At 41.2% G+C, this 24,088-nt stretch overlaps 2 protein-coding genes across 3 annotated transcripts in view; one reads left to right on the plus strand and one right to left on the minus strand.

The window, feature by feature from the left end:
- The window catches only part of LOC127068041 (serine protease inhibitor 88Ea-like), a 31,901-nt gene extending 22,040 nt beyond the window's left edge, over positions 1-9,861 (minus strand). The window contains exon 1 of the mRNA XM_051003646.1: positions 9,738-9,861. The gene's annotated coding sequence lies outside the window, so the exon portion shown is untranslated. The remainder of the gene's footprint in view (positions 1-9,737) is intronic.
- Positions 1-24,088, plus strand: part of LOC127068058 (low density lipoprotein receptor adapter protein 1-like) — a 40,961-nt gene that overhangs the window by 2,840 nt on the left and 14,033 nt on the right. The window contains exon 1 of one of the 2 annotated variants that reach the window (XM_051003700.1): positions 12,798-13,992. The exons of the other annotated variant lie outside the window; for it this stretch is intronic. Within the exon in view, the coding sequence (XP_050859657.1) occupies positions 13,947-13,992 (46 nt within the window). The 5' untranslated portion in view covers positions 12,798-13,946. Of the gene's footprint in view, positions 1-12,797; positions 13,993-24,088 lie in introns of those variants that run through there. 2 annotated transcript variants of the gene reach the window in all.

Consider the following 24,088-nt stretch of genomic DNA (forward strand, 5'->3'; position numbering starts at 1 on the left):
ATTATGCAACTAACTTCTACGTTTCGAGTGTACAGAATAGTCGAGCTCTCTGATCTTTGCTCAGCTTATTTCTTTCTCGTTGAAACTTAAGACGCAGATATCGCAGTCCGCTGACATAGTTTCTTTGTTCAGTCCCGGTGTCAAGTTCAGTTCATAGTGTTATTCGTTTGAAAATTGCGCGGTTTTACGTCATGTGCCAGATTTCATACCAACCGTTTGTTTTATCTTTGGCCTTATGATTTAGCATGTATTTGCTAAAATGATTTCGATATAATATGTACACAAGCATATAAAAAAGAAAACAAAGATTATTAAAGAGGAGCAGAGCTTTCTCTCTTTCTCTCTCTCTCTTTCTCTCTCTCTCTGATAATCTCGTTGGAGAACGTTCGAACGAATTTTTCTCGCGATATCACGGTCGTTCGACGTGTGTCCATGATCGACGCCAGAGAAAATTAATACGTACATGGCGAGACGAGGTCATCAAAAGAGAGAAAAAGATGAGAGAGAAGAGAAAAGAGACTTTCGGTCTTTCTGGGGTATTACAAATAGGAACAAAAGAGGTAGCGCGATGATGGCGAAGGAGAAAAATTGGAATATCGTTCGGTGGCTTCCGCGTTCGTTGAATTTAATTTAACGCTGAGACGTTTCTTCCACTGAGTCGAGTCGAAAAATGCATGAACGCCGACGGTGTGTGTTCCGGTCTTCGGAGACGAAGAGAAAGAAATTGGATCGACGTGCAACGATCGTTTTTCTCATCGTTCTTTCGTCGAACGAATTGCTTGAAGCTGGATGAAGGAAGAACTAAAAGAACAAAAAAAAAAGATAAACGAGGAAAATATTTGCCTTCGTTCACTTGGTAAATTTATCGTAGGCGAGGGAAACGAATTTTTTTCCAAATAACTTAGGAAGGACCAGAATGTGATCGAATTTCCTTTCTTTTTTTTTTATTTCTTTTATCTTTTCTTTTCTTTTCAAGTAATTCTCCGATATATTTTTCTTTTTTCTTTTTTTTTCTCTCTTTCTTCTTGTCCTTCCGCGATCGTACAACACGAGAGCCACGCAGAGCGCATTTTCCATGCAGACGGAAAATCAATTTCATGCGCATACGGAATATTTTATGGGCGCGCTTCTGGATGAGCCTTCTACCACCTCGCCTCGATATCGTATATCAAGGCGAAATGGCATTCGAGTTGAAACACGTCCAGAAAAGTGAATAAGCCGAGTCTCTGTAATTCGTTCTTCGTTTGCACTTACGTACGCAAATGCATCGTATTGTTTATTATGCGACAGTATCATTCTATCGTTTCTTTTTCTTTTCTTTTTTTTCTCTCTTTTTTTTTTAAAGAGACTCGTAACGGCCGACGTTTTTCTTTCTCTACTCTCTTCTTCTTATATTATTCCCTAGTGATTATCACCGTCGGCTTTCTTACGGAAACGTTTTTATCCGACAACAGATCGGGAAAAAAAAAGAAAATGAGAAAGAAGAATGCCTCTTTGCTTCTCGCTTTTTCGTCGAATAAAATCCCAGAAGCTCCCGTAGGATTACGTATCCCGGATCTTTTGCACTCTCCTTGTCTCGTCGTCTTCTTCCCGTTATTTCTGAATTGCCACCGTTGCTGTTGCTACCTCTAGGCGCGTCGTTTTACTCGTTGAGATACGGCTCGGTAAGTTTTCCACGTCGTCGCAGAAAATTCTTGCCCCTCCGTTCAGTAGCTTATTTCCCCGGGAATATTGCGTTCCTGTTCTCTCTCTCTCTCTCTCTCTCTCTCTCTCTCTCTCTCTGCTATGCGTCTTCTTCCTTTCTCTTTTAAAGAAGCCTTTCTTGTCGAAAAGACGAAAAACCTTGCTTCCATAAGTGATCGATGAATACCTTTCTCTACTCCCTCTGTTCGTTGTCGCGACGTAGAAGAAAAAGGGTAGCTTCGAAGGTCGGTCTCTCTCTTTGCTCTGCTCTGCTCTACTCAACTCTATCCATAGAGAAAATAAAGGACTTGCTCCCTGCGATTTCGTGGTCGGAATATTAAAAAAGTGGAAGGACCGTCGAGCAAAGTCTTTAGACCGATCTCTCGTATAACACGCACGTGCTAACCTATTCTTCTTCTTTTCGATTATTTACTTATATGATACGGTCCCTCGGAACTTGAAATATTTTATTATTTCGGCGACTTGAAAGCTATCGGAATTTTAACGGGTAAAAAGATAATTCCATTTCCATATTTTTCCTCTTTTAATTTTTCTTTCTTTCTTTCCATTAGATACGACGATTTTCATAGCCGTTGCCGAGAGGCTAGTATATTTCATGGAAATCAGCTTTGTGTATCCAAGTCCTATGGGAAAATGCAACGGTCGTTTATCTCTTATAGAAGAAATATCATGTTTTGGCTCAGATGTATAAAACGGGGCATAGGGAGAAAGAAAGAAGAGAAGGAGAGAGGGAGAGATATTCTACATCGCAATCGCGCTTCACACTTGCTTTACATTTTTCTCGTCGACTTATCCGCGGAACGCGGAAATAACGCGATATTTCCCGTATAGAAAGATACACGCTTGTTGAATTTGTTGTCTGCCTTGTGATTCGTTCGCTCGGAATAAAATGATACGATCGCCGGATCGTATCGTTTCATACACACAAATATTTTTTACGTAAAACCGACAAAAAATCTGACCGTAAACGATAACGATAACGATAGTAATAATCATTTAATGAAAAAACGAGTGGGTGTCTACCGACGAGCCGGATCGTAAAATCTAACGTGGAATTCGACGTATTTATTTGCAACGAATTCGATCGTTAACGTATATAACAAGCGTTTCATCGAATATATCAGGATGTATTCAAACTAGCGAACAGCTCGCGACAATTTTTCTTCGTTCGTTGGAAAAAAAACATTTTCAAATTTATTCCAAAGTAAGAACTTACTTGTACTTGTGCCGAGTCAACAAGAAGGGAAAAAAATGAAACAAAAGGAAAATGGCATTCCTCGTTGAGTTAGTTCCTCGTGCTTTTCGAAGAAATTACTCGATTTCCGCTAGAGACGTTGGGTTTTTCTTTCTCCTTTACGTTTTTTTTCCTCTTTTATTTTATTTTTTTTCCTACTCCTTCACCCTTCCCTTTTTCCTCGCAAGCGAAAAAGCGTTGCCACGGCCCTTCCGCTAGATTTATGACTACTTCGTGGCTTTCGAGAGCGCCCGCATTTCCAGCTTCTCGTAACTAGAAGGAAACAAAAGGTGGACGTGCCATTTTCTTTTCCACTCTCTTTTAATTTGGTCCTCACGACCGTTAATCCTTCTGCTATTATTTTCGATATTTCCTCCTAATATCTACATTAATATCTACGTTAATTTGTCTTTCCCATCGATGTTACTATCGAATTACACCCGATGTCTTTTACAAAGTTTTAACTATAGAAAAAAAAAGAAAAATAAAAAAGAAATGTCGAAGAGGAAAATAATTTATTGACAGCAAGGGATATTTACGCCGCTCGGAAAAAGTCGATCGAGAGATCGATTCGTGAAAGGTAACGCGTTTGGAAAGTCAGATCGGTCGTCATCTATCATTTTTGCTGTACTTCCGAGAGATCGAAGAAGGAAATGCCGCGTATGGAGAGTCGATTCTTACATCAGCCGACCTATACTCGCGTTCGGCCCAATTATCCCTTCTCTCTTTTTTTCTCTCCCTCTCTCTCTCTCTCTCTCCCTCCCCCTCTCCCCAAGAGCAGGATAATCGGCCTTCCCCGGCCAGACAGGACGACTCGTTACACTTACACACTTTCAACCCTGAATTCTTTCGCGTGCCTTTCCATCGCGAGAGACTGCAACGGACTTGCATCAGCCGGCCGACAGTCTCTCGACTCCTCTCGATCACCTGCATCGTCGACAAGCTAACGGTCGTAAATGTTTTTCTCTTCTCTCCGTTCTTACGATCGCCGTGTCTCATTTATTATGTCTCCATATTTTTCTATTTTTCACGTTGTCTAAAGACATTAGATAGGTATATGATGTATGTTTTTGTCTGCCTCTATTTTTCTCTTCATTTGGAAAGAATTTTTTCCTTCCAAAAAGAATTTCCTTACTACATCTCTAAAGTGATAATTTCGAGGAGACTAGGGGAAAAATGCAAACGCAAAGTCTAAAGATATTATCGTAGCGCGTGTCTGCGTGAGGCGAAGTTGAGGTCGAGCAGGAGCGACTGACAATGAGAGAGAAAGTATCGAGATGCGTCAGACGGTGTAATGACCCTTCCATCGTTCGATCGCTTTATTCACGGTAATTGCCTCTTACGAGAAGGGAAAATGTATATTATTCCTTTTAGAACGTTTTCCGTCGAGTATAATATATATATACATATATATATATAAATAAAAATCATATTTTTCTCGGTAAAAGATAGAATTCGTTTTTTTTCGAAAGATAGCAGCGGCAATAGTATCATGTCGCCGTCTATCTCAAGTCTTGAAAGCACGAGCGCGTACTATTTGCTCGCTCTTGCAGCCGGCTGGCCACGAAGTATCACGCGTTCTAATGGAAGGATGCACTTTGTGGTTCAAAGCTCGCAGACTACGACGGTGAGAATGCTGCTTCTTTTTCTTTCTACCGTCGTTCACTAACAGGCCCCTCGAAAAGTCGAGGTTGGTGCGACTGGATCAAGGCCAGCCGAAACTCTCGAGTGTGACTAAAAGGAAGAGATAAAGAGAACAGGAGTAGAAGGAGTAGAAAGAAAGAGGAAGGATGAGCAAAGAGAGACGGTGCTCGGAGAAAAAGAAGAAAGGCAAAGGAGAAATTCGATGGGATTTTAAATGATATGCGTGGCGTGTGTTTGTGTATGTTTGTGTGTAGGAGGTGGAGAGACAGAGACAGAGACAGAGAGAGAGAGCAAGAAGAAAGAGTGGCATGCAAGACAAAACCACAGAGGAAACGAAGAGCAGAGCTCGGTCACGAGGGACTCGTGGTGGGTCCCTTCTCACTCTTTCTCTCTTCGATTTTCAACCACTTACACGCGCCTTTGCAGAGAACCGGAGCAAGTCTCGTACACGCTGGCTGATGCAAGTCTCGTCGAGACTTTCGTCTCGAACGGTTAACTCCACTCCACGCTTCTTCTTCTTCTTCTTCTTCTTTAACTTCTCTTCCTCTTTTCGGTCCTTTACCCTCCGGCTATACCGTAGAGATATCGGCTCTCTCCTTTCCACGAGACTCGACGAGCACAGCTCACCGACAGACGTCGGCACCTCCTTGAATTACGAGCTGCATTTCCGACGTACAAAAGCAACATCCTCTTCATCGATGTCCTTTTCGTTGTCGTCGAGCAGAGTTCGAAGAAGTTACTGTATTGTTCCTTTAGCTTGAATTCGATAGCTGCTTTAAAGCCTTCGCAAGAGTTCAATATTTAGAAAATTCTCGGCCAATGGGATGATAACGCGATTACTCGATCGATTTAAATTGTATCTTCTTGCCTGTTGATGATCTACCATTTTCTTAATAAATGTATTTTCCTTCTCTAGGTTCTATTTTCCAACAATTTCTATTTTATTTGAAACAAATCAAAAGTCTATCGACCTGTTCTCTCCTCCCATGGGAAACTCTTGTATCTGGCTTCAATAACTTTTATTTTATTCGAAAAAGGTATATGTAACATATCCCGAGTCAAATGAAAGTAGTAAACTCTACGACTATTCAGACAGATCCAACTACGTACAGTAATCAGAATCGTAACATCTTTCTAAAGACACGAGGAAGCTGAGAGTACTCTACGAGATTCTATTACAGCGTTATCGATCGATCGAAAAACGAAAAATGAGAGTGCGTTGCACATGCGAGGATATGTTGCAAAGCTTCCGTGTGAAATGAAGTTGTAGCAAATGTTGATATAAGGTCGCTTCAAATGGTTCATGTTTTCGATTTTACGCGTTTGTATGCGACGTTCTCGTACAAATTCGATCGAAATTCGTCAGTCTGTTATAACTTTGTTGAGATCGAGATCTAACTTTGACGATATTATTCGAGAAGAAATACTACTTTCCCTTAGTTCGATATGATGTTCGAGAGAATTCCTTTGATATCGAAAGGAAAATGGAGATTCGATCGATATACATATATATTTTTTCATAAAGGCATTAATCGCTTTTCGAATTACAAAATAAAAATACGTAAACGATTTTTCCCTTGCCTTTTCGAATCGTTTTCTAGGGAGAGTGAGCACGAGTAAGAGTTTCTTCCGTGGACCTTTTCACGATCTTCTTCCATGTTCCACGTTGGCGCGACAAACGGAACGACTTCGTTTTAGCGTGAAATAGGAGAGAGTCGGAGAATCTCGAGTAACTCGATGACGGTAAATCGCAGAAAACGAACTGAGCGATGAGAAATATTGAGTCCAAAAGGATTCTTTTTATTATTTTTCTTTTTCAAGTTTAATATTTGAGAAATTAATGTGTGTGTGTGTGTGTGTGTACTCGCGAATATTCCCTCCATCTCTCTGTATATTTCTTTTTTTCAACGAACGATTGGCAATTTCGCGAAGCGAACGCGTAAAATTGATTCGACGAGCCGTTCGACGGCCGCAATCGACGACGGCGTCGTCGACGAACTCTAAAGTCAATCGCACGCTTAACGAGAGCATAATGGCTCTTGATGATCGAGCGTTGGGCTCTCATTTTCACCCCTAAGGCGGTCTCTTACCACGGTACTGTCTATCTATCGGTTTAGAGGGCCACGATCCGATAAATTACCATCGACTTCTTCAACGACGTTAAGCTACCCGTTGAATAATATACGATGGAGAAGGAGATAAACGAACGGCGAGATTCTTCATCGATGTCTTTGTCTATTCTTCTTAAAGGTATTCAAACGATATCATAATAATTATCTATAATAATCACTTTTCTTAGTGTTCTTAATGTCATTCATTCCCTTGCTCACGAGAGAGAAAGTCAAGGAAATAAAAGTAGAGAAGTAAGGAAATTCTCCGGACATTTTCTTTTTTCCTACTTCATTTTCTTCTTCTTCTTCTTTCGTAATTGCATCAACGATAATTGCATCGAATTATACTGGACGCTTGGCTCTTTACGTTGTTTGCATATTTTTTCACGGTCTTTCGTATATCCAGCTTGAAAGTCGAGGCAAGAGAGAGGCCGATGAAGTTGCAAGTCCCGTTAAATCGAATCAGACTGTTCCTCCTCCTTCTCTCTCTCTCTCCCCCCTCTCAGAGATCGTTAACTTCTACGAGATTATCCGTCCAAGTTCGACTTTACTAGTAAGTTTACGGAAGGGCATCTCCCCATGAAATTAGGTGGTAAAGCTTTCCACTCACGGTAGTCTCTCACAGGAAAGGAAAACGCCGTCTACATATCAATTTCTTCGCAAAGCTTCACAACGGAGATCCTAGTTGAGAGTAGCTGGAAAAGAGTAGAGGAGAGTAGAGAAGGTTCCTAGGACGAGGCGATATTTTGTTCTAACTCCCTCTCTAAGTATTCTAATAACGTGTGTTATCCTGAAAAACGAGTCACGGTGACGCAGTACCCTTTCGCAAAGTTTGCTTTTACCGTGAAGCTACTGGTAGAAAGATAAGTTTCATTTTACGAAGAGAAACTATCGCGAGGAAGATTATTTGAAATAATTCGATTTTTCATTTTTAAATCTTGAATAAGAAATTTGATAAAGAAGTTTAAAGAAAAAAAAAAATAATATGATCAAATATAAAATAATAAGACTACGAACTGATTTTCAAAGATTACAACGTGTTGTGAATCTTTGAAAAAAATAACTCGTAATCGATAGTTGCCCTCTTGTGCCACAGTTTGTAAGGGTCTCTTCGACATATAGCCTCTTCTTTGCTTCGTGCCCTAACCACTGCTGTAGGACATTGCCTAACTGCATCGTATGCAATTTATGAAAAGAACAAGAATAAAAATAAATACAAATAAAAGTACTTATTATATATTTCACAAACTATCCTAGCCTGTGGACGATCAATGGATCAAAAGAACACAGACACATTTAATCGAATGTCCCAGCAGATATTCGATCTAATCGATGAACCTATTACTAACACTTTGCATTTGTAGGAATAAAAAGTATCGAACAAAACCAAAGAATCTACGATACGCCTTATGATCTTTTATCCGATCACTTTTACTTTGTATTTTTATTCTAATTTATTCTAGAAACCACGAAAGTGCAAAGTGTTATAATACTTAATACTAAGTATCGAACACGTTCAAAAATTGTTGCTAATTCGAAAGAAATGAATATCTAAACAAACGCAAAGACTTTTAAACTGTTCCATACTGATATATCTTGCGATACAGAGCGTCAGCAAAATATGAAGGAAAACAGACATGCTGAGTAATTCTAAAATTTGCTGAAACTTTGCATAATATCCGGAGACAAAACTTTTCACTCCTCAGTGAAAATTACATTCTACGTCTTACCCGGTCCTACCTACTTAAAATTAAATACACATTCGCACAGAAAAAGGTATGCTACCTGCCTGCCTATAACCTATATTTAAAAAATAGCAAGACATTCGTTTCAACACAATCACTCCACGATTCTCTCACGTACCACCAGGGTGCAAAAGCCTACACTAGAGAGTATGCTCCGGGGCACCCCCGACACTCTAACTCAACCACGTTCTCTAGCTTATTTACTAAGGTGGCTACGTACCAATTGCTGTAATCGACCGTCAAGGTTAATGATTATTGCGTAAATGACTAAAGCAAAAAACACTAGTACATACTAGTATACATACATACTAATAATATACGAGTATTTCCACACAATATATGATAACTCTACGTGCACAATTCGTATTTATTCAAGTTACCGCGAAACGATGTACAAGGCACCACCTAACACGCACACACAAGTGCAAGATACATCGTGCGCAATCACTAACGCAATGACAGCCGCCAATAAGGGAAATATTAATTGTTCCTCACTCGTGCGAGTAACGCCTGGGCACACGCATAGATGAGAACGCAGAAAAAATGGGGGAGAGAAACGGGAATTAGTTCATTAGAAGTTGAAAATCCTGATTTAAAAAATGAATAACTTATTCTAAGTTCTACAAGGCTATGATTCTACAAGTCTCTATTTTTTTATTAACTCGACTTTTTTCTTTCAAAATAATTCTATCGAGACTTTTTTTATCGACGGAATTGATCGAACGTTGAATTAATTTTTCATGCAACATTAATCGAAAAACCTCGGACGACTACTTTCAACAAGTGGCTATTCTAATTAAAAAACAAGATCACGATCCATCACTTGTTTCCTAGAATCTATCCGTCGCGGTTGTTTTCTTGCTCGCTTGTTGGCACACATCGATATCGATATATCGAAATAGATCGCGATTAAATAGACTAAGTACGATGCGATGCGCGTAACGTAGAGCCACGCATCAAATGCTTTTTCGACGAAATCGGGTAAACGAATGCCCGATTTCACCACTAATATCGCGAACAAACGGAAAGGAAACAAGTGCTAATTAATTGCACTGTCAATTAAACAGCTCGAATCGATGAAACAAGAAGACCCTATACTGAGCTATAATAAAAATAAGCATGCACAATAAACAACCAGTGGAAAACATATGTAAAGAAAAATATTTTCCTCGTGAGTAATTTCAAAAGAGAAATTATTCACGTGCTTGTCGATAATTTATTTCAAAAATTACAAGCAGTAACTCGTGCCGATCGTCGACATGATCGAGCACCGGAGAAACTTAAAATTTTTTTACTCACTACTTAAGAAGATCTGCGATGGCTCCAAAACACTCGTTCGCGATGTAGGATAAAATTGAGGGAGATTGATCCGTATGAGGTCGAAAATCAGGTAGATTGAATATGAGCTAGGTTAACGTCCTCTGACTAGGCCGATATAGTGATGATTTCAAAAAAGACTGAAAAGAAGTTTTTATGAAATTATTGTAATAAAAGAAAATGTCTCAAAATTATTAGCTAGGAAATTTATAAATTTGCTCACCAATATTTTTCTAGAGAAAAAGTGTGATTTCTCCTCCATCTTCAATGATGCACTGACTCTAATATACGAACAATCTATTTTCAAATAAAAATATAATTTTAGACGAACACGTCCTAACACTATGATTACTTTGCTCGTAATCGACTGAAATAAACTTGTCTCTGATAGAATCGCGAAACGTGATCGAATTTCAACAAACGAACTTTTAATTTTTACTTATACGGTATAACACTCCGTTCGTTATGACGCGCACGTTTTCAATGACGATCTGAAAAAAAGAAAGAAAAACAAAATAATTATAGAATCACTTTTAAAAATATAATTATTTTTTTCATTATTAAGGAAATATTTAACAAAGAACTTTACTTACTAGATTCTTCGTTGATCCCTTTCACGATGAGCGTCCTGTTCCTGGATAATGAATAATGCACTAACACTGACTCTACTTTGCGAATTTCTATTGAATCTAATTTAAATTTTATCAATGAATAACAAATATGAAAGTATTACGAGCGAACACTGATTTTGAGATCACCTTGCGCCTGATCGGAAACAATTTATAAAAACTTGAGATTGAAACAAACAAAGAATTATACGTCAAAAAAATATCACATTTATAAAGCACGTTTCCTGCAAATGATCTCTGAAGGTAATACATTAAGGAAATCTGTTACAAGTATACAAATTACGTAATAAAGGTCTCTTTTTTACCATCGGACGAGTCGAATACTCAATTGTTTTTTGTTTGTTATTCTCGATCAAAGAATTTCTTGGGAATCTTCGATCGAAGAATTTCCTGGTAATCCACAGTCGAAGCTTATTTATTTACATACGATAGCTAACTCTCTTTGTTGTGTCTCGCTGTATGTTATTAAAAAGGACATACATAGAGAAAGTACATGAAAGAAGCTGACGTAATCAACGACTGTGTTCGTGGAATTCTTGGAAATCTGAAAATTGGAAGATCGTATTAGTACAGCATGAGATCCCAAGTGATATATACGTGTGTAGGGAATATACATATGTACTATATATACGTTTATGCTTACTACACATTAACATATATATATACATATAGTACGTGAGCATATATGACATCCAATATAATGCAAAATATCGATCGATCGCAAATATTAATGTAAAATTATTGATCAAAGAAACGCGAGAAAAGTATCGGTATTATAAAAATAAAGCTAGAAAATTGAAAAAAAAAAGTAGGACGCGATAGTCTCCTTGGAGATTACCGAGACGCCGATTTTATTTTCGCAGATATCTCTCAAACGCGATAGTGCCCTGACTTGCGAACGCGGCCTCTTGAAAATCGTGTGTTCGGCTATCGATTGATATATTGAAAGAGAGTATACGTTGGATAAAATATGCTAATTACCTGTAATTATGCGGAGCTATCACGTAGACTTGTCAGTCCATCCAAAACGACGACGAGACTAACAAGGAGGGAAGAGGATCCCGTAATTGGTAGAACGTCACTTCCGGTACATAGTGAGTCAATGAAAATATTTATTTTTCCGACGATTGCTAAAAAAAAAAAAAGCATACAATGTAAAATATAATAACGTAAAGCCCATGACAAATCTGATTAATTAGAATTACGAATATAGACAATTATTTTTAATTAAATAAAAGTATTTGATCAAGAGTAGCTGCGTAAGAGGATATCCATATATCTATCTATGTATGTATACGTACGTATAAAAATCGAATATAACACGAAATACGATTTACGGCGGCTTATCAATGAAAAATGATTTATTAAATTATTAATGAAAAATCGTTAAAAAGCGAGAGAAGTATCGATATCGTAAAAATAAGAACAGAAAATTCGATAGAAAAAGTATGACGTAATAGCCCCCCGAGGAAAACCAAGAAGCCGATTTTATTTTCTCCGATATCTCTTAAATGCGACGATGATTCGACTTGCGAATAATACATGTTAGAAAAAGCGTTTTAAGAAATCGATAAATACGTAGGAAAAAAGTGTACGTTAGAAAAAAATATGCTAATTTACCTGTAATCGATGAGACCGATACGATCCCGTGTCGAAGCCGGCACGACATAACCAATGGCTGGATGTTTTTACCGGCAAGACGATATCACTACGCGGCACATGCGCACTGCGTCACTTTGGATAATCGCGTTCCAATAAATATATCAATTCCTTTGGCTCTTCTTAAAAACTAGCCTCTAATAAAATCCAATAGGGAAACGATCCTGAATAATCGTATTGTTCCGAATTACGACGATACGGTACGCACGACTATTGTTATTTCTACGAAGGTAACCAACGTGTGTACGCGCGTATGTGTACATCGCGTAGTTAACGCGATACATAGCTTTACATAGCTTTCTTCTATCTTGTACACCTCGCGAGTCAGAAAGATTACCAATTAATCGATCGAATAAACAAAGAATTTATCCGTCTTTCTGACAAATTCGTATATATATATATATATATTCCTGTAAGTGTCCCGAAAGAATAATGTTTTATATAATTTTTATCTAGAAATATTCGACAATAAATGATTATTAGTCGGAATATTTATTACGGATTCGGTGGTAGTTTTACCGGCCTCTCTCGAAGAAGCTAAAACTACGTAGTTGGTGTGGAGTAATGGCGAGAAAAAGAAGGCTCTGACCTATACGTTCGGGCGCCGCTAACCTATATCCCGAGAAGAAGAATTGGCCCGCTAATCTATATAATTCCTTGAAAAAATCTGCTTTAACAATGGCAAGGTAAGCTCAAAAATTCTCGCGTTTACGTACCACGCGAACACACGCGCGCGCACACATACGCGAGTGCTTGAAATCGTGCGGACACTGCTAACCTATATAGATCGATACACCGATCCATATAATTTCTTGAAAATGTACGTCCTTTCAACTTCAAGATAAACGACGCGAAATTCTCCGCTTGCTCGCACGTACAAACGTCGCACGCATGCACGCGAATTCGAATCGGCAACGGCAAGCGTCGTTGCATACACACGATTCCACGCGCAATTCGCGTATCATTGTACAAGCACTCCCGATAACCTAAAAAGGGACATGGTGTGCCATCTCGAAATATCGTTAGACTTATCGTCCAAAATTGAAGTCGATAATGTAGACGGATTTAGGCGAATAAAACGTTGCGATATCGACCTACGTACGTAGTAGATCCGCGACGATCATTCTTCCCGATTCGCTGACTTTTCTTTCGTCGCTGTTTAACACGAGCGATAAAAGGAGTGCGTCGGCGATGCGTCTCCATCAAGGATCGAATAGGATACTTCAGAAACGTGTGATCGGTGATTCTTCGATATCACGGTCTCGTTATAAAATTGTAGCGAATTGGAGGTTATGTTTGTACGTTTGTATCGGTGGGTTTCGTCGTCGAAAGAAAAACATTGGTTCGTGCGCGTCGTTCTCGATCGGAAGCGGGGGAAAAATAATCTTTATCCTTTCGACCGGATTCGGTTCGGAAGCGGAACCGGAATCTGGGAAGTGCGAGTGAGATGCGCATGTACGCGTTAGGGGAGCGGAGTAAGCCCGATGCGCCGGCGGACGCTCTCACATCGAGGCGGTGCGCCTTCGCGGCAACACGTATTCCACGCGGAGCAGCACGGCTCTCTCCGACCTTCGATTCCGCTACCAGTTCATTCACGCCATCGAAGTATCGTCACTTTTCTGTGATCTCGAGATTGCTACGAAGGAGATTTGACTATCGAATGGCGAACGTTTTCCTCGTCTCGGAAGTCGCGAAAAGGCAACGTGCTTGCGACGAATCGTAACCTAATTAAAACTCGTAGAACACGTGTCCCCTCGTTCATCGATCATTTCGCGAGTGTTCCATTCGTTTCGAGGAGATCGTCGGAAGTTGTCGAAAAAAGAGGGAACGGAAAGGGAAGAAGAAGAAAATCGCGAGTAACCATACGGGTTCGGCGAAGATCGGGCTACGTCGGACGGCGAGGATGTCGTTCTTCAGAGGCTTGTGGAAGAGCAGTTCGAAGCACAAGAGTGAGTGAGACCTTTCATTTCGTTAAGACGATATTCGCGATTCCTCCGATCTCGTAGCGGACCCCTCTCGGTCTACTGAAAATTCATGACGTCGTTACCGAAGACAAACGTTCGAGGCTACCGGAAGGATCCCGTAACTTTCTCGAGGCACTTTGCACGAATTTCATGCATCGCGTGCGTGCTTAGACGGGTGGATAGGTAATATCGCAGAGATAGGTAACATTATAGAGAATAAATCGCGAGTACAAATTTTCGAGGAGTTTTCCCATCGAAAATTTTACGCGAAAAAGTGCGAGCGAGTTCGCGTTCGCGTACCGAATTCGCGCTCGGCGCGTGAAAATTGTCGACTTTTTTCGACGGTAGAATCGTCGTCGTTACCCCGGAAACTTTTTAATGCAATCGCGAGAATACGCTCGACGCGAAACGACGTTTCTCTCCTTCTCCATTCGCGATTCGCGACGGAGTTGTACTTTCACAGCCACGTCGAATCGCGACAAGTCTTTCTCTCTTTCGCCGGCGAGGAAACGCGTGCGATTTTTACGACGGTAGCAATTTTTCACAGCATTCGGGGAAGGAAAAATCTAATTACAACGTTACTACTCCCTGTTTTATTTCGGAGAACGAATTGTCGACTCTTTTCGCAACGAAAACTTTCATAGAATTTTATTAAAACGTTCGGTTATTACGTTATTATGGCACCGATCGACGAAATTACCTAGCCACTATCGTGAACGTTCGATAAATTATAGGAAATTTATATACCTATCGGGGTGTCGTAACTCCTTTTTCACGACGACGAAATATCGGAAAATAATAAGTAAAAGACCGAGAGAAAGAGGAAAAGAAAGAGGAGGAGCAGTCGTGGCGGCAGTTAACGCGATTATTCGTAATAACCGGCCGTAATAGAGCCACCTTTAAGGTTATGGTAATGCATATACCAGCTCTCTTGTTATAGACGTAATACGATCCTCTTTCTCGCTCGCGAGAGCGAACCGACGCTGATTATTGATCGTAAAATCTGCATAATCTTTACAACGCGAATCGTCTCGTTCTTTGCTAGATAAGTCGTTAAGATCGAATCCCGGAGTGTTGCTCGATATGTCGTTAAACGAGAAGAAGAGGGAGGATCTTTCGTAGTCGTCCATTTAAAGGGAAAACAAGCGGAGATACGTAGATGAGAAATCGAAACGAGATTCGAGACGGCGATGGCGACGGCGACGGCGACGGCGACGGCGGCGACGATCGATCGGTCGAGGAGACTCGTTTCGCAGGTGTTCAAATTTCGACTGCTTGCTTTAAAAAAGAATAGAAACGGAACGGAGAATTATATGGTTCGGCCGTTGTTCCGTCTATGCCCGATGGCCTTCAATATTTAAGAACGCAACTCCATCTAGAATATTCACGCGTCGGCAGCTGTATGGCTTAGAAAGACCGGTATTGCGGGATTCCGCGATAATAGCATAGGGAAGATCTCTCCGATGGAACGTATTGTACTACTAAATGTGCCCGTTGGAACGGAGATGTTCCATTCAATTATGAAATGGCAACGGGCGTTAAAGCTTGCCGTTCGCCAAACGAGCTGGCAATGGCGGTACGTTATCGACTTGGATGAAAGTGGACCAGATCGTCCTAAACGGAGGATGGTCTCGTCGTTCGATACGCGTTTTTTCGACGCGCGAAAGTCGATCCGAAAGAGATTCCGATTGGTCGTTGGTTTACGCGATCAATGTCAGGGACATTGTAATTTATAGTCGACGAAGAGAGATTCCTTTCGGTTATTTCCTATCGCTCAAAGGGAGACGTTTGAACGTGGGTTAATTATTCGTACAAGTAGAATATAATATTATATACGTATACGCAGAAGCTTTACAGCTCGCACCATGTAATTATATTTCCTGTATAACAGGGTCTCCGGACATCGCGGCCTCGTCGTCGTCGTCGTCGTCTACTGCAAAGTATCTCTCTCTCTCTCTCCCTCTCTCTCTCTCTCTCTCTGTTCCTCTCTATGGTGCATATCACGGATCAAATTGGAACGTCGGCCTCGTCCGTCGAGTGCCACCATCGTTTCTCGTCGCACTCTCTCCATCGAAAACTAATGCATCCTTAATGTACACCTGTATACCATTACGCGAGCACGCAATCATTCTACCGGAGCAGCGCATACTATTGGCATCGTGATAAATCCTAGTACATTCGATAGAGACAAAAGGGATATCGAATAGGGTAGGAAACGAACGATCGGTGCTTTTCACGAGGCATTTACGAAGCATAGGTAGGTAGAATTCGTTCGAATCGAACGAAAAGCCATGAACGCGATAGGTGCTTTTGTGTAGTATCGAGATATCCGATATATGTGTACGTTCTCTGTGTAGAGAGCTACTCTCGTTCCTCTTTCTCTTTCCCTTGTTTATCTCCGTTCGAAAAGGGTCGAAGATTAATCTGTCGATACACGCGTATCGTTACACGCGTACGTTTCTGTGTAAGTTCTTTTCACGGAATTAACGCTCATCCTGACATGCGTAAGTCAAAATACACGACCATGTTGTATCGTATACGGCTTATACGATAGCTACGGTTTGTTTATTTTTCTCAGCGATCCTTACTACGATTGACATTACAAATAAATAGTGATCATTCATATAGCTCCCTCTCTCTCTCTCTAATTTTACGTTAAGACGTATGAAAACAAAACGTGCGTATACGCTTGTCGTTAAAAATGAATCGACGAGTCGGTTTTACAGCGCACGTAAATTTGGTCGTTTTATCGTGAAACGATAACGAAACGTCTCTCCTCTCTCTGTATCTCCCTATCGATCTATCTATCTATCTATCTCTATCTATTTCGTATCGTAACGAAGAGCGGAACGCGAAACTGATACCGAAATTTACTCTGAATGCAATTTACCCTCCGACGATGTAAGCACGCTCGAGTAGTGCACACGTTCGTGTGAGTGTCGAATTCATTCCGGGCCACTTAAAACACTACGATTGGCAAAGCAAAGCTGGCGGACAATGTTGTGTAGAGCTCGACGTCACATCTGAAATGATATTAAAGGTCGCAGTTTCGCCTTTAGAGATTCTACACGAGCGTAGTATATCGAAATATCTAGGAAAGAATTCGCGCGAGATCGATCGCACGATCCGCAAAGAAAATCTTCTTTATAGTCTGATCGATAATCTCATTTGCAACGATTAATTTTCGCAAAGCTCGCGAGAAAATAGAAAGGAAGACGAGCGACCTACTAGTGCTTTGTCGCAAGTACCGCGAGCTTTGTAAACGCGTCGATCATCGCCGTGTCGTTAATTACCGTTTAATTAACGTTCCCTGCGTACCGAAAGAGAAAGAGAATTTAATCGAGGCCGACGGTGTTTTAATTGTGCTCGAGTAATACGTACGCCCTGGCCTCTTTACGTTCGTAAAAGCAAAACGCGAACCTTTCGTGACTGCTTTATGACGGCGAGCAAGAGTCGAGCACTGTGATAATGAAAACGTATGCCCTGTGTGTACGCTCTACGTGCCTTTGTAACCACGCGTCTCTGACTTATTGCCAAAGAAGGAAAAAACAAGAAGAAGGACCGCACGTGATAAGCACTTTTATTAAAGTCAATAAGAGGTCTGGGCGAGTTGTGATTCGTCGTTAATAAAACGAACACGAGCGTTGCTTTATGTTTTCTTTGTTTTCTTTTTCGCTCTTCCGTAGGTTCCTTCGTTCTTTTCTCTTTCTCTTTTTATCGACTACAATTCGGACCGATTCTCATTGAAAGTCAATTGGCATAAACGTATCCCTTTTCTTTGTATACTTTGCGTCGGGCGTTTCAACCGGAGCAAAAAATGAGAAGAGCGCGAGAGTGAGACGGAGAGAGAGAGGGAGTCATGGAATAGAACAAAACGATAGTTCGAACTCAATTTAAATACAAATTAAATGACAGTCTCGTTCCGACGTCTGCTTCCTCGTGGCTTCGTCTCTTCAAATTCCCTCTCTCGGTTGAGATTTGAGAACAGAGAGAGAGAGAGAGAGAGAGACAGAGATTCGATTTGTCCCTCGACTAATTGCTTCCGCGCGATACAAAATTTCTCGAACGAGCATTCTCTCCGTGATTGTCATCGCCGTGCACGATTTTTCCCCGAGTTTTTGCCTTCTCTCGTCGATACCAAACAAGTCGTTTACAAAATGTACGATTCGTTCTTTTTCTCGTTTATTATGTTTTCCCTAAGAAAGCGTGCTTTTCCTACGCCATCGAATACCGTCAAGGACTTGTACTTTTTCTTTCTCTCTCTCTCTCTCTCTCTCTCTCTTTTCATTTCTTTTTTCATCCCCCTTCTCCCCAAAGACCTTCCGACGAAGCGACAGCATTAATAGAGTTCTTATATACCTAGATCGAACGTTTTCCTTTACGATCGTGGCCAAGTATCGCGTGTGATCGAGCAAGTGGAAGGAAACCGGGACAAGGCATACAACGATTTACCTATATCGAAAGATCGAGAGAGGAAACGGGCAAAAGGGGTTGCATTTATTAGCTGATACCGTTATTTTCGAGAGAGTAAAAGGTCGATACAGTTGGGATATGGGCCTTGGCCGATCGCCAGGCCACTAGCTCCTCGACGATTTGCCGTCGAGTTTGCTGAATTTCCAATGCAAACTCCTCTCTTCGATTTTTTCTTTTTTCTCTCGATCCTTCGTTGGGTTATCGCGTTCATTCGTCTCGAAGAAAAGGGGTCTCCGAGATTTTCCGGAACGTTTTCAGCCGTCGCCTTGAACTCTACGTCCTCGGGAAGTCAATTTTATCCGTAAAATTCTTTCTTTTCGAAGGAAAGACTCGAGAGCCCCATTTTGTACGAACCCGTCCGACAGAATCGAGAAGCGAATAAAACTAGAGCGAGACAGGGCTACTTTGGTATGCCTTGGAACGTTTCATCGATCGACTCCGACTGTTGGAAGTACATTTTATGTTATTAGATCTTCCATCTCTCTATAACCATTCTCTTTTCCTTCTTTTTTTCCCTATAAAACGATGAAAGAGCATTCAACATTTTTCAAGAATCTTTCCTTTCCTATCGTTGCGTCACGTCGAAAATCTTTTTCGACGTTCGTAATTATTTGTGAAAGTATCGTGCAGATCGCCTAGGGATATGCAACACTCTGTACGTTGAAGTAGCGGAGAGCGCATAAAATTCTTTACCAATAAATGACGCTCGCAATCTACATTATCGATAAGATATAAAGCGTTGCCCATTTCCAGGCACTCCTCTCGATATCGAGATAAGTAATTAAAAGAAAATCGATAAATGCACACGACCGATCTATGATCGAACTTCAAAGCAATCGATAAACGAATCGATCGAAAGTATTTCGCTATATATCACTTGTCAGTTCGTTCGACGTCCAATAAAAAAAAAAAAAAAACGTAATTTTCTTTTTGCGAGTCTGTAGAAGAGGAAACGACTAGCTGCGTCTCGACTAAACGTTTCGTTTCGTTCTCGATCTGTTTTCGTTCCCGTAAAACTTTTCTCGCAGAACTCGGAACGTCGCGCGTATATTGTCCTCTTCGGTTGCGGAGGCGTTCCTGATTCCCGAATCTTTTCAGCAGGAAAATCAATTTCGTCCTGATATCGTGTCGCTCGGATCCTCGCTTTTAATCTCGAATACAAGCTTTCCGCTCAAATCGAGCGGAATTTGATACCTCTTTATTTCCCTTATCGAGCGATCGTTAATTAATAGCAGCTTCGCGTTTAAAACATCGCTGGAAATGAAATTACACGGTGGAAGAGACCTTTAAAGTGATTCGAAACGTATTCTCTGATGCGGTCACGTTATTCCAGAAAATTTGTTCGTCGAATATCATTAAAACGAAATAAGAAGGAATGTAGGAAACTACGTTTACAGACCAATTCCGTGCACGTACCGAACGCGGACACTTTTCGATCGCTTTTTCATCATCTTTCGTATTTATAGGTTGACCTCTTATATTTTTATCGTCACGCGCGACGATTCAAACCTAACACGATCGTAGACGTGTGTCGAGAAACTTTGGATGTTTACATACATTGCTCGCCCGTCCGTATAATTCTAAATAAAGCGCTTTCGTGCGGTCGCATTAAACGATAACTATCGACTAGCGCATTTAGCTCAACTTTGTAATTCGCCGCGTGACACGCAAATACTAGTCTAGCATTTAACTTTCGCCTATACGTTTACGTAATAATTTCTACCGTTGAGTCCCTTCAAAAAAATTCAATTTTGTGAAAGAGAAAACATCGTCCGGACGATAGCTAAAAAGTTTGTTTCCGAGAAGAGAACGCATTCGTTTGTTCTATTTGAAAATTAAACTCGAATAAGCTTTCGCCTTTGGAAAAAGGAAGTAAGAGGACGATAGGAGCTAGAATAAGAGGATAAGCGAAAATAGGTAGGACGATATAAACGCTTTTACGAGTTTCTAAGTCGCTACGCTGGGGGTAGATTCCTTGGTGGTATCGCGTTGATGCTTCTCCAGCATCTCGGATTGGTCCATACCCTTCTCTCCTCTCCTCTCCTCTCGTCGCCTCTCCACTGTCGTCCTGGGAAACGAAGGCGCTACTGCATTGCTCTCCGCAGCTGGGGATCGTAAGTGCGGTCGAAACTTTACGGAACAGCACGCATGGTCGAACGGCTTTTGCGATAAACAAAAAGATGATTCTCCATTTTGTTAAAGAAAGATATATAAAGGGATTTATAACGTTATCTTCTTTCCGAAAGGATTTCTATCTAATAAGCTTGTACTCGCGAATTACAAATAGATTATTTCTTGCAAACATTCATTATTTTATATCTTTATTCGATTTCATTCGTCTATATGAAGGTTTTCGTCGATGAACTTTCTGTTCGATCGAATGGCAGGTGACCGAAGAGCGAACGGACGGCGGCTCGTTCGTTGAGATTTTCCATTAAAAATCAAAAATAAAGATTGACGGGAGGGTAGGAGAAGTTGAATAACGTTCGCGTTAATAGTTGCTATGTCGTAGCCTCTTGAAGCGTGCGTTCGGTCGCGGATCATGCGGTAAAATAAATACGTTACGTCAGCTTACTGCGTCATGGCCGGTGCAAGCTGAATTAGACAAAAAAGATTAGCGAAAGCTTTCTTTTTAACGTCATGTGTAAATACGAACGAAATCGTCTATAAATTTGCAACACGTAATCGCTGTTACATGATTTTCAGGCGATATCGTTTAGAGCGTATCTCGAGAGCGTTGTATTAATTTTCAACGGACTTAACAGACTCCAAAGTTTCTGGAAAATTATTAATCCTCATTGTGTTCTCTTGATTAACAATGAAGGTAGTAGAAGTCCATGGTGTAGTAGGTCGATTACGACAACGTATTTCTCGAATGACTTTCTACGACTACTAATTGCAAAGTTACTTCGCGCTACGGTCGTGTAAAGTATAATTGAACGAGAAGGCATCTAGTTTTTGCTGGTGGAAAAATAGAGAGAAAAGAAATGGAATCGCAGCTCGCTCGTTCCAGACTTTATCCATCTGGCTCGAAGTTGGCTCGGTCGAAGGAAAAAGATTTCATTTAAACAAACGTCGTTGTAAACTTTTCGTTTCCCGTAAGCCAAGTTGAAGTTTAAGTGATCAGAGATGGAAAATGTTGTCGGGAGAGAGAAAGGGAGAGAGAGAGAGAGAGAATGTAGCAGTTTCTAGGAAGGAAGGAAGAAGGGAAAGAAAGTTCTCGTGCAATTTTGTGAATGCCACCGCGTATCTATATACCTAGGTATAGATCGTTCGACCGCGAAACAGAACTTTTCGATTTCGCGTAAGGTGAAAAGTCAAGTTGTTGGGGGAAAAGGAGAAAGGCCGAAGAAAGTGGGAGAAGAAGGTTGTCGCGACGAACGTTGCACACACGATAAGCGTCTCTCGAGATCGATGCGACCACCGCCTCTTCGAAGTAATCCGTTCATCGTAATAGGATTTTGCCATCGTTCTCTTCCGGGCCGGTTGCTCGCGGGAGGGGTGGAGAACGAATCGAGTGAGAGAAAGAGAGAGGGGGAAGGGGTTAGCCGCAAGTTATTCTTCCTCTCCTTTCCTCTTCCATGGTAGAGCTACCCTCGGATTAGTTTCGTCCAAATTACACACAGTATCTACTCGTTCGTTCTCCAATCGTAGTAACGTCTGCTCCGAGCATAGATAATAAGACGACGTGGAAACCAAGGAGAGAGGGTAAGCGAGAAAACAAGAGAAGCGGAGCAAGAGGCCGAGATCGAAGATCCATGGGATGTTACCGGGGAAACGGTCCTGGAAAATTCCTGGGACCACAGCTCGAAGGATCGCTCCTTTCTCACAGCTGTGTCTCGCTTCCTCTCTTCTTTCTTCTCTCAGACTATCTCTCTCTCTCTCTCTCTCTCTCGCTTTCTCTCTCCCCCTTTTTCCTCTCAGGAGGCATTAAGATGTAATTAAGGAGGTTCCTGCTTGTGCTCGACGTCGGACAAGCTAGTTATCGTTTATCTATCGAAGAAGCGCTCCTTTAAGATCCTCCGTGGAGGTTGAATTTCAATGGTCACCGAAAGCGAATCTCGTCTATCTTTGCTCGCATTGTTCTTGGAATGACGATATGAGAATAGACGAACGAATGCGGAAGCATTTATTATTCCCATTAGGATCTACGCGAATATACCACGTCGCTTCTTATACGCGTCGCGAGATTCAACGAGGTAGACGTATAATTTTCCCAAATCATCGTTGTCGCGACGACGAGTGCTCGAGTAGGAGGATTAAATTCGTCGTCGTGCTCTTGAGGACTATTTCCGGATCCTTCGGCGTTGCTGTAATCGCACAGTAAGATATTAGCAAACACCGAATTCTCTAATTGGATACGCTTGAGATCAATTGGTCATTCCGTAGGAGGGAAGACGCTCGTATTTTCTTAGCATCCGCGAAGACTCGTTCTCTCGGACAAAGTTGTTTCCGCTATCGTCGAGTATCGCATTCGAGCACTCAGACGTACTCGTAAATTCAACTTCGCATAGCCACTCGCTCGAGAGTACCGCTATCGTCTACTTATATCGTGCGTACTTCAAGCTCGTATCAACGAACGATCGATACCGATGAGACGGAATTCATTTTTCTCTCGCTCTCTTTTTCTCTTTCTCTTTGAAATACAAAGAAAGGACGGATCGAAGTGGATAGAAGAGGAGCGTCCAAGTGTAGACGGTTTCTTTGTAGTCGTCGCCGTTTTCTACTTCTTCTTCGTCGTCTTCGTCTTCTGACTCTCCGAGCTTTATTCGTGATAGTTGAAAAATAACGTTAAAAGACTCCTAAAGGTTGTTGGTAATAGTCGGAATAAAGGGCCGAAAAGCGCGAGAGGAGAGCATATCGTTCGAATCCTCCCACGTCGATCCGTGCTTTCATCGTGGATAAAAGCTGCCCGAAGAGTAGACGTGGAGTTAACTCCGACGAGCCAAAGTGCGAGTTCGAGAAGAAACGAAAAAGAGAGGGAGAGAGAGATAGACGGATAGACAGACGGACAGAAGAGCACACGTTTTTTCTCTTTTTACACACTCGAACAGAACGACGTCGGTCCTCGGGTTGAAGAGAGGGAATAAAAATGGATAAAGGTAGAGAAAGAGATAGAGAGAGAGAGAGAGAGGGTGGGACGCAGAGAGAAATTCGAAGGAAATAGGGATTTCGAGGTGGAGAAAACGTAGAAACGAAGAACGAGCCAAATCTCCAAATCTGGCTAGCTTTTTCGAATCGTTGAAAAAGAAAAATAAGGAATAGAAAAAATAGAGTTCTATTTCCGATCGAACTTCTCTCTCTTTATTTTTCTTTTTGTTTCGCCAATGCATCCGTGTACGGTAGAGAAAGATAGAGAGAGAAGAAGAAAGGGAATGTAAAAGAGCACAGGGAGAGGGTAGCCTTTTAATTGACTTTCATTGCGTCGCAACTCATCGGACGATTAAATTTTATTCCACGGCCAATTAGATTTCGGATATGAAAGGTAAAAATGGCATAACACGATCGAACAATTTTATTGAGGAAAGATTAATGACCGGACGATAAATGGCTCGTGCATTTAAATCGGCTTCGAGTTCGAGTTCGAGTGTATTTCTCTAATGAATCG

Source organism: Vespula vulgaris, chromosome 12 (assembly GCF_905475345.1).
Source record: "Vespula vulgaris chromosome 12, iyVesVulg1.1, whole genome shotgun sequence".
In the NCBI taxonomy this organism is placed as follows: Eukaryota; Metazoa; Arthropoda; class Insecta; order Hymenoptera; family Vespidae; genus Vespula; species Vespula vulgaris.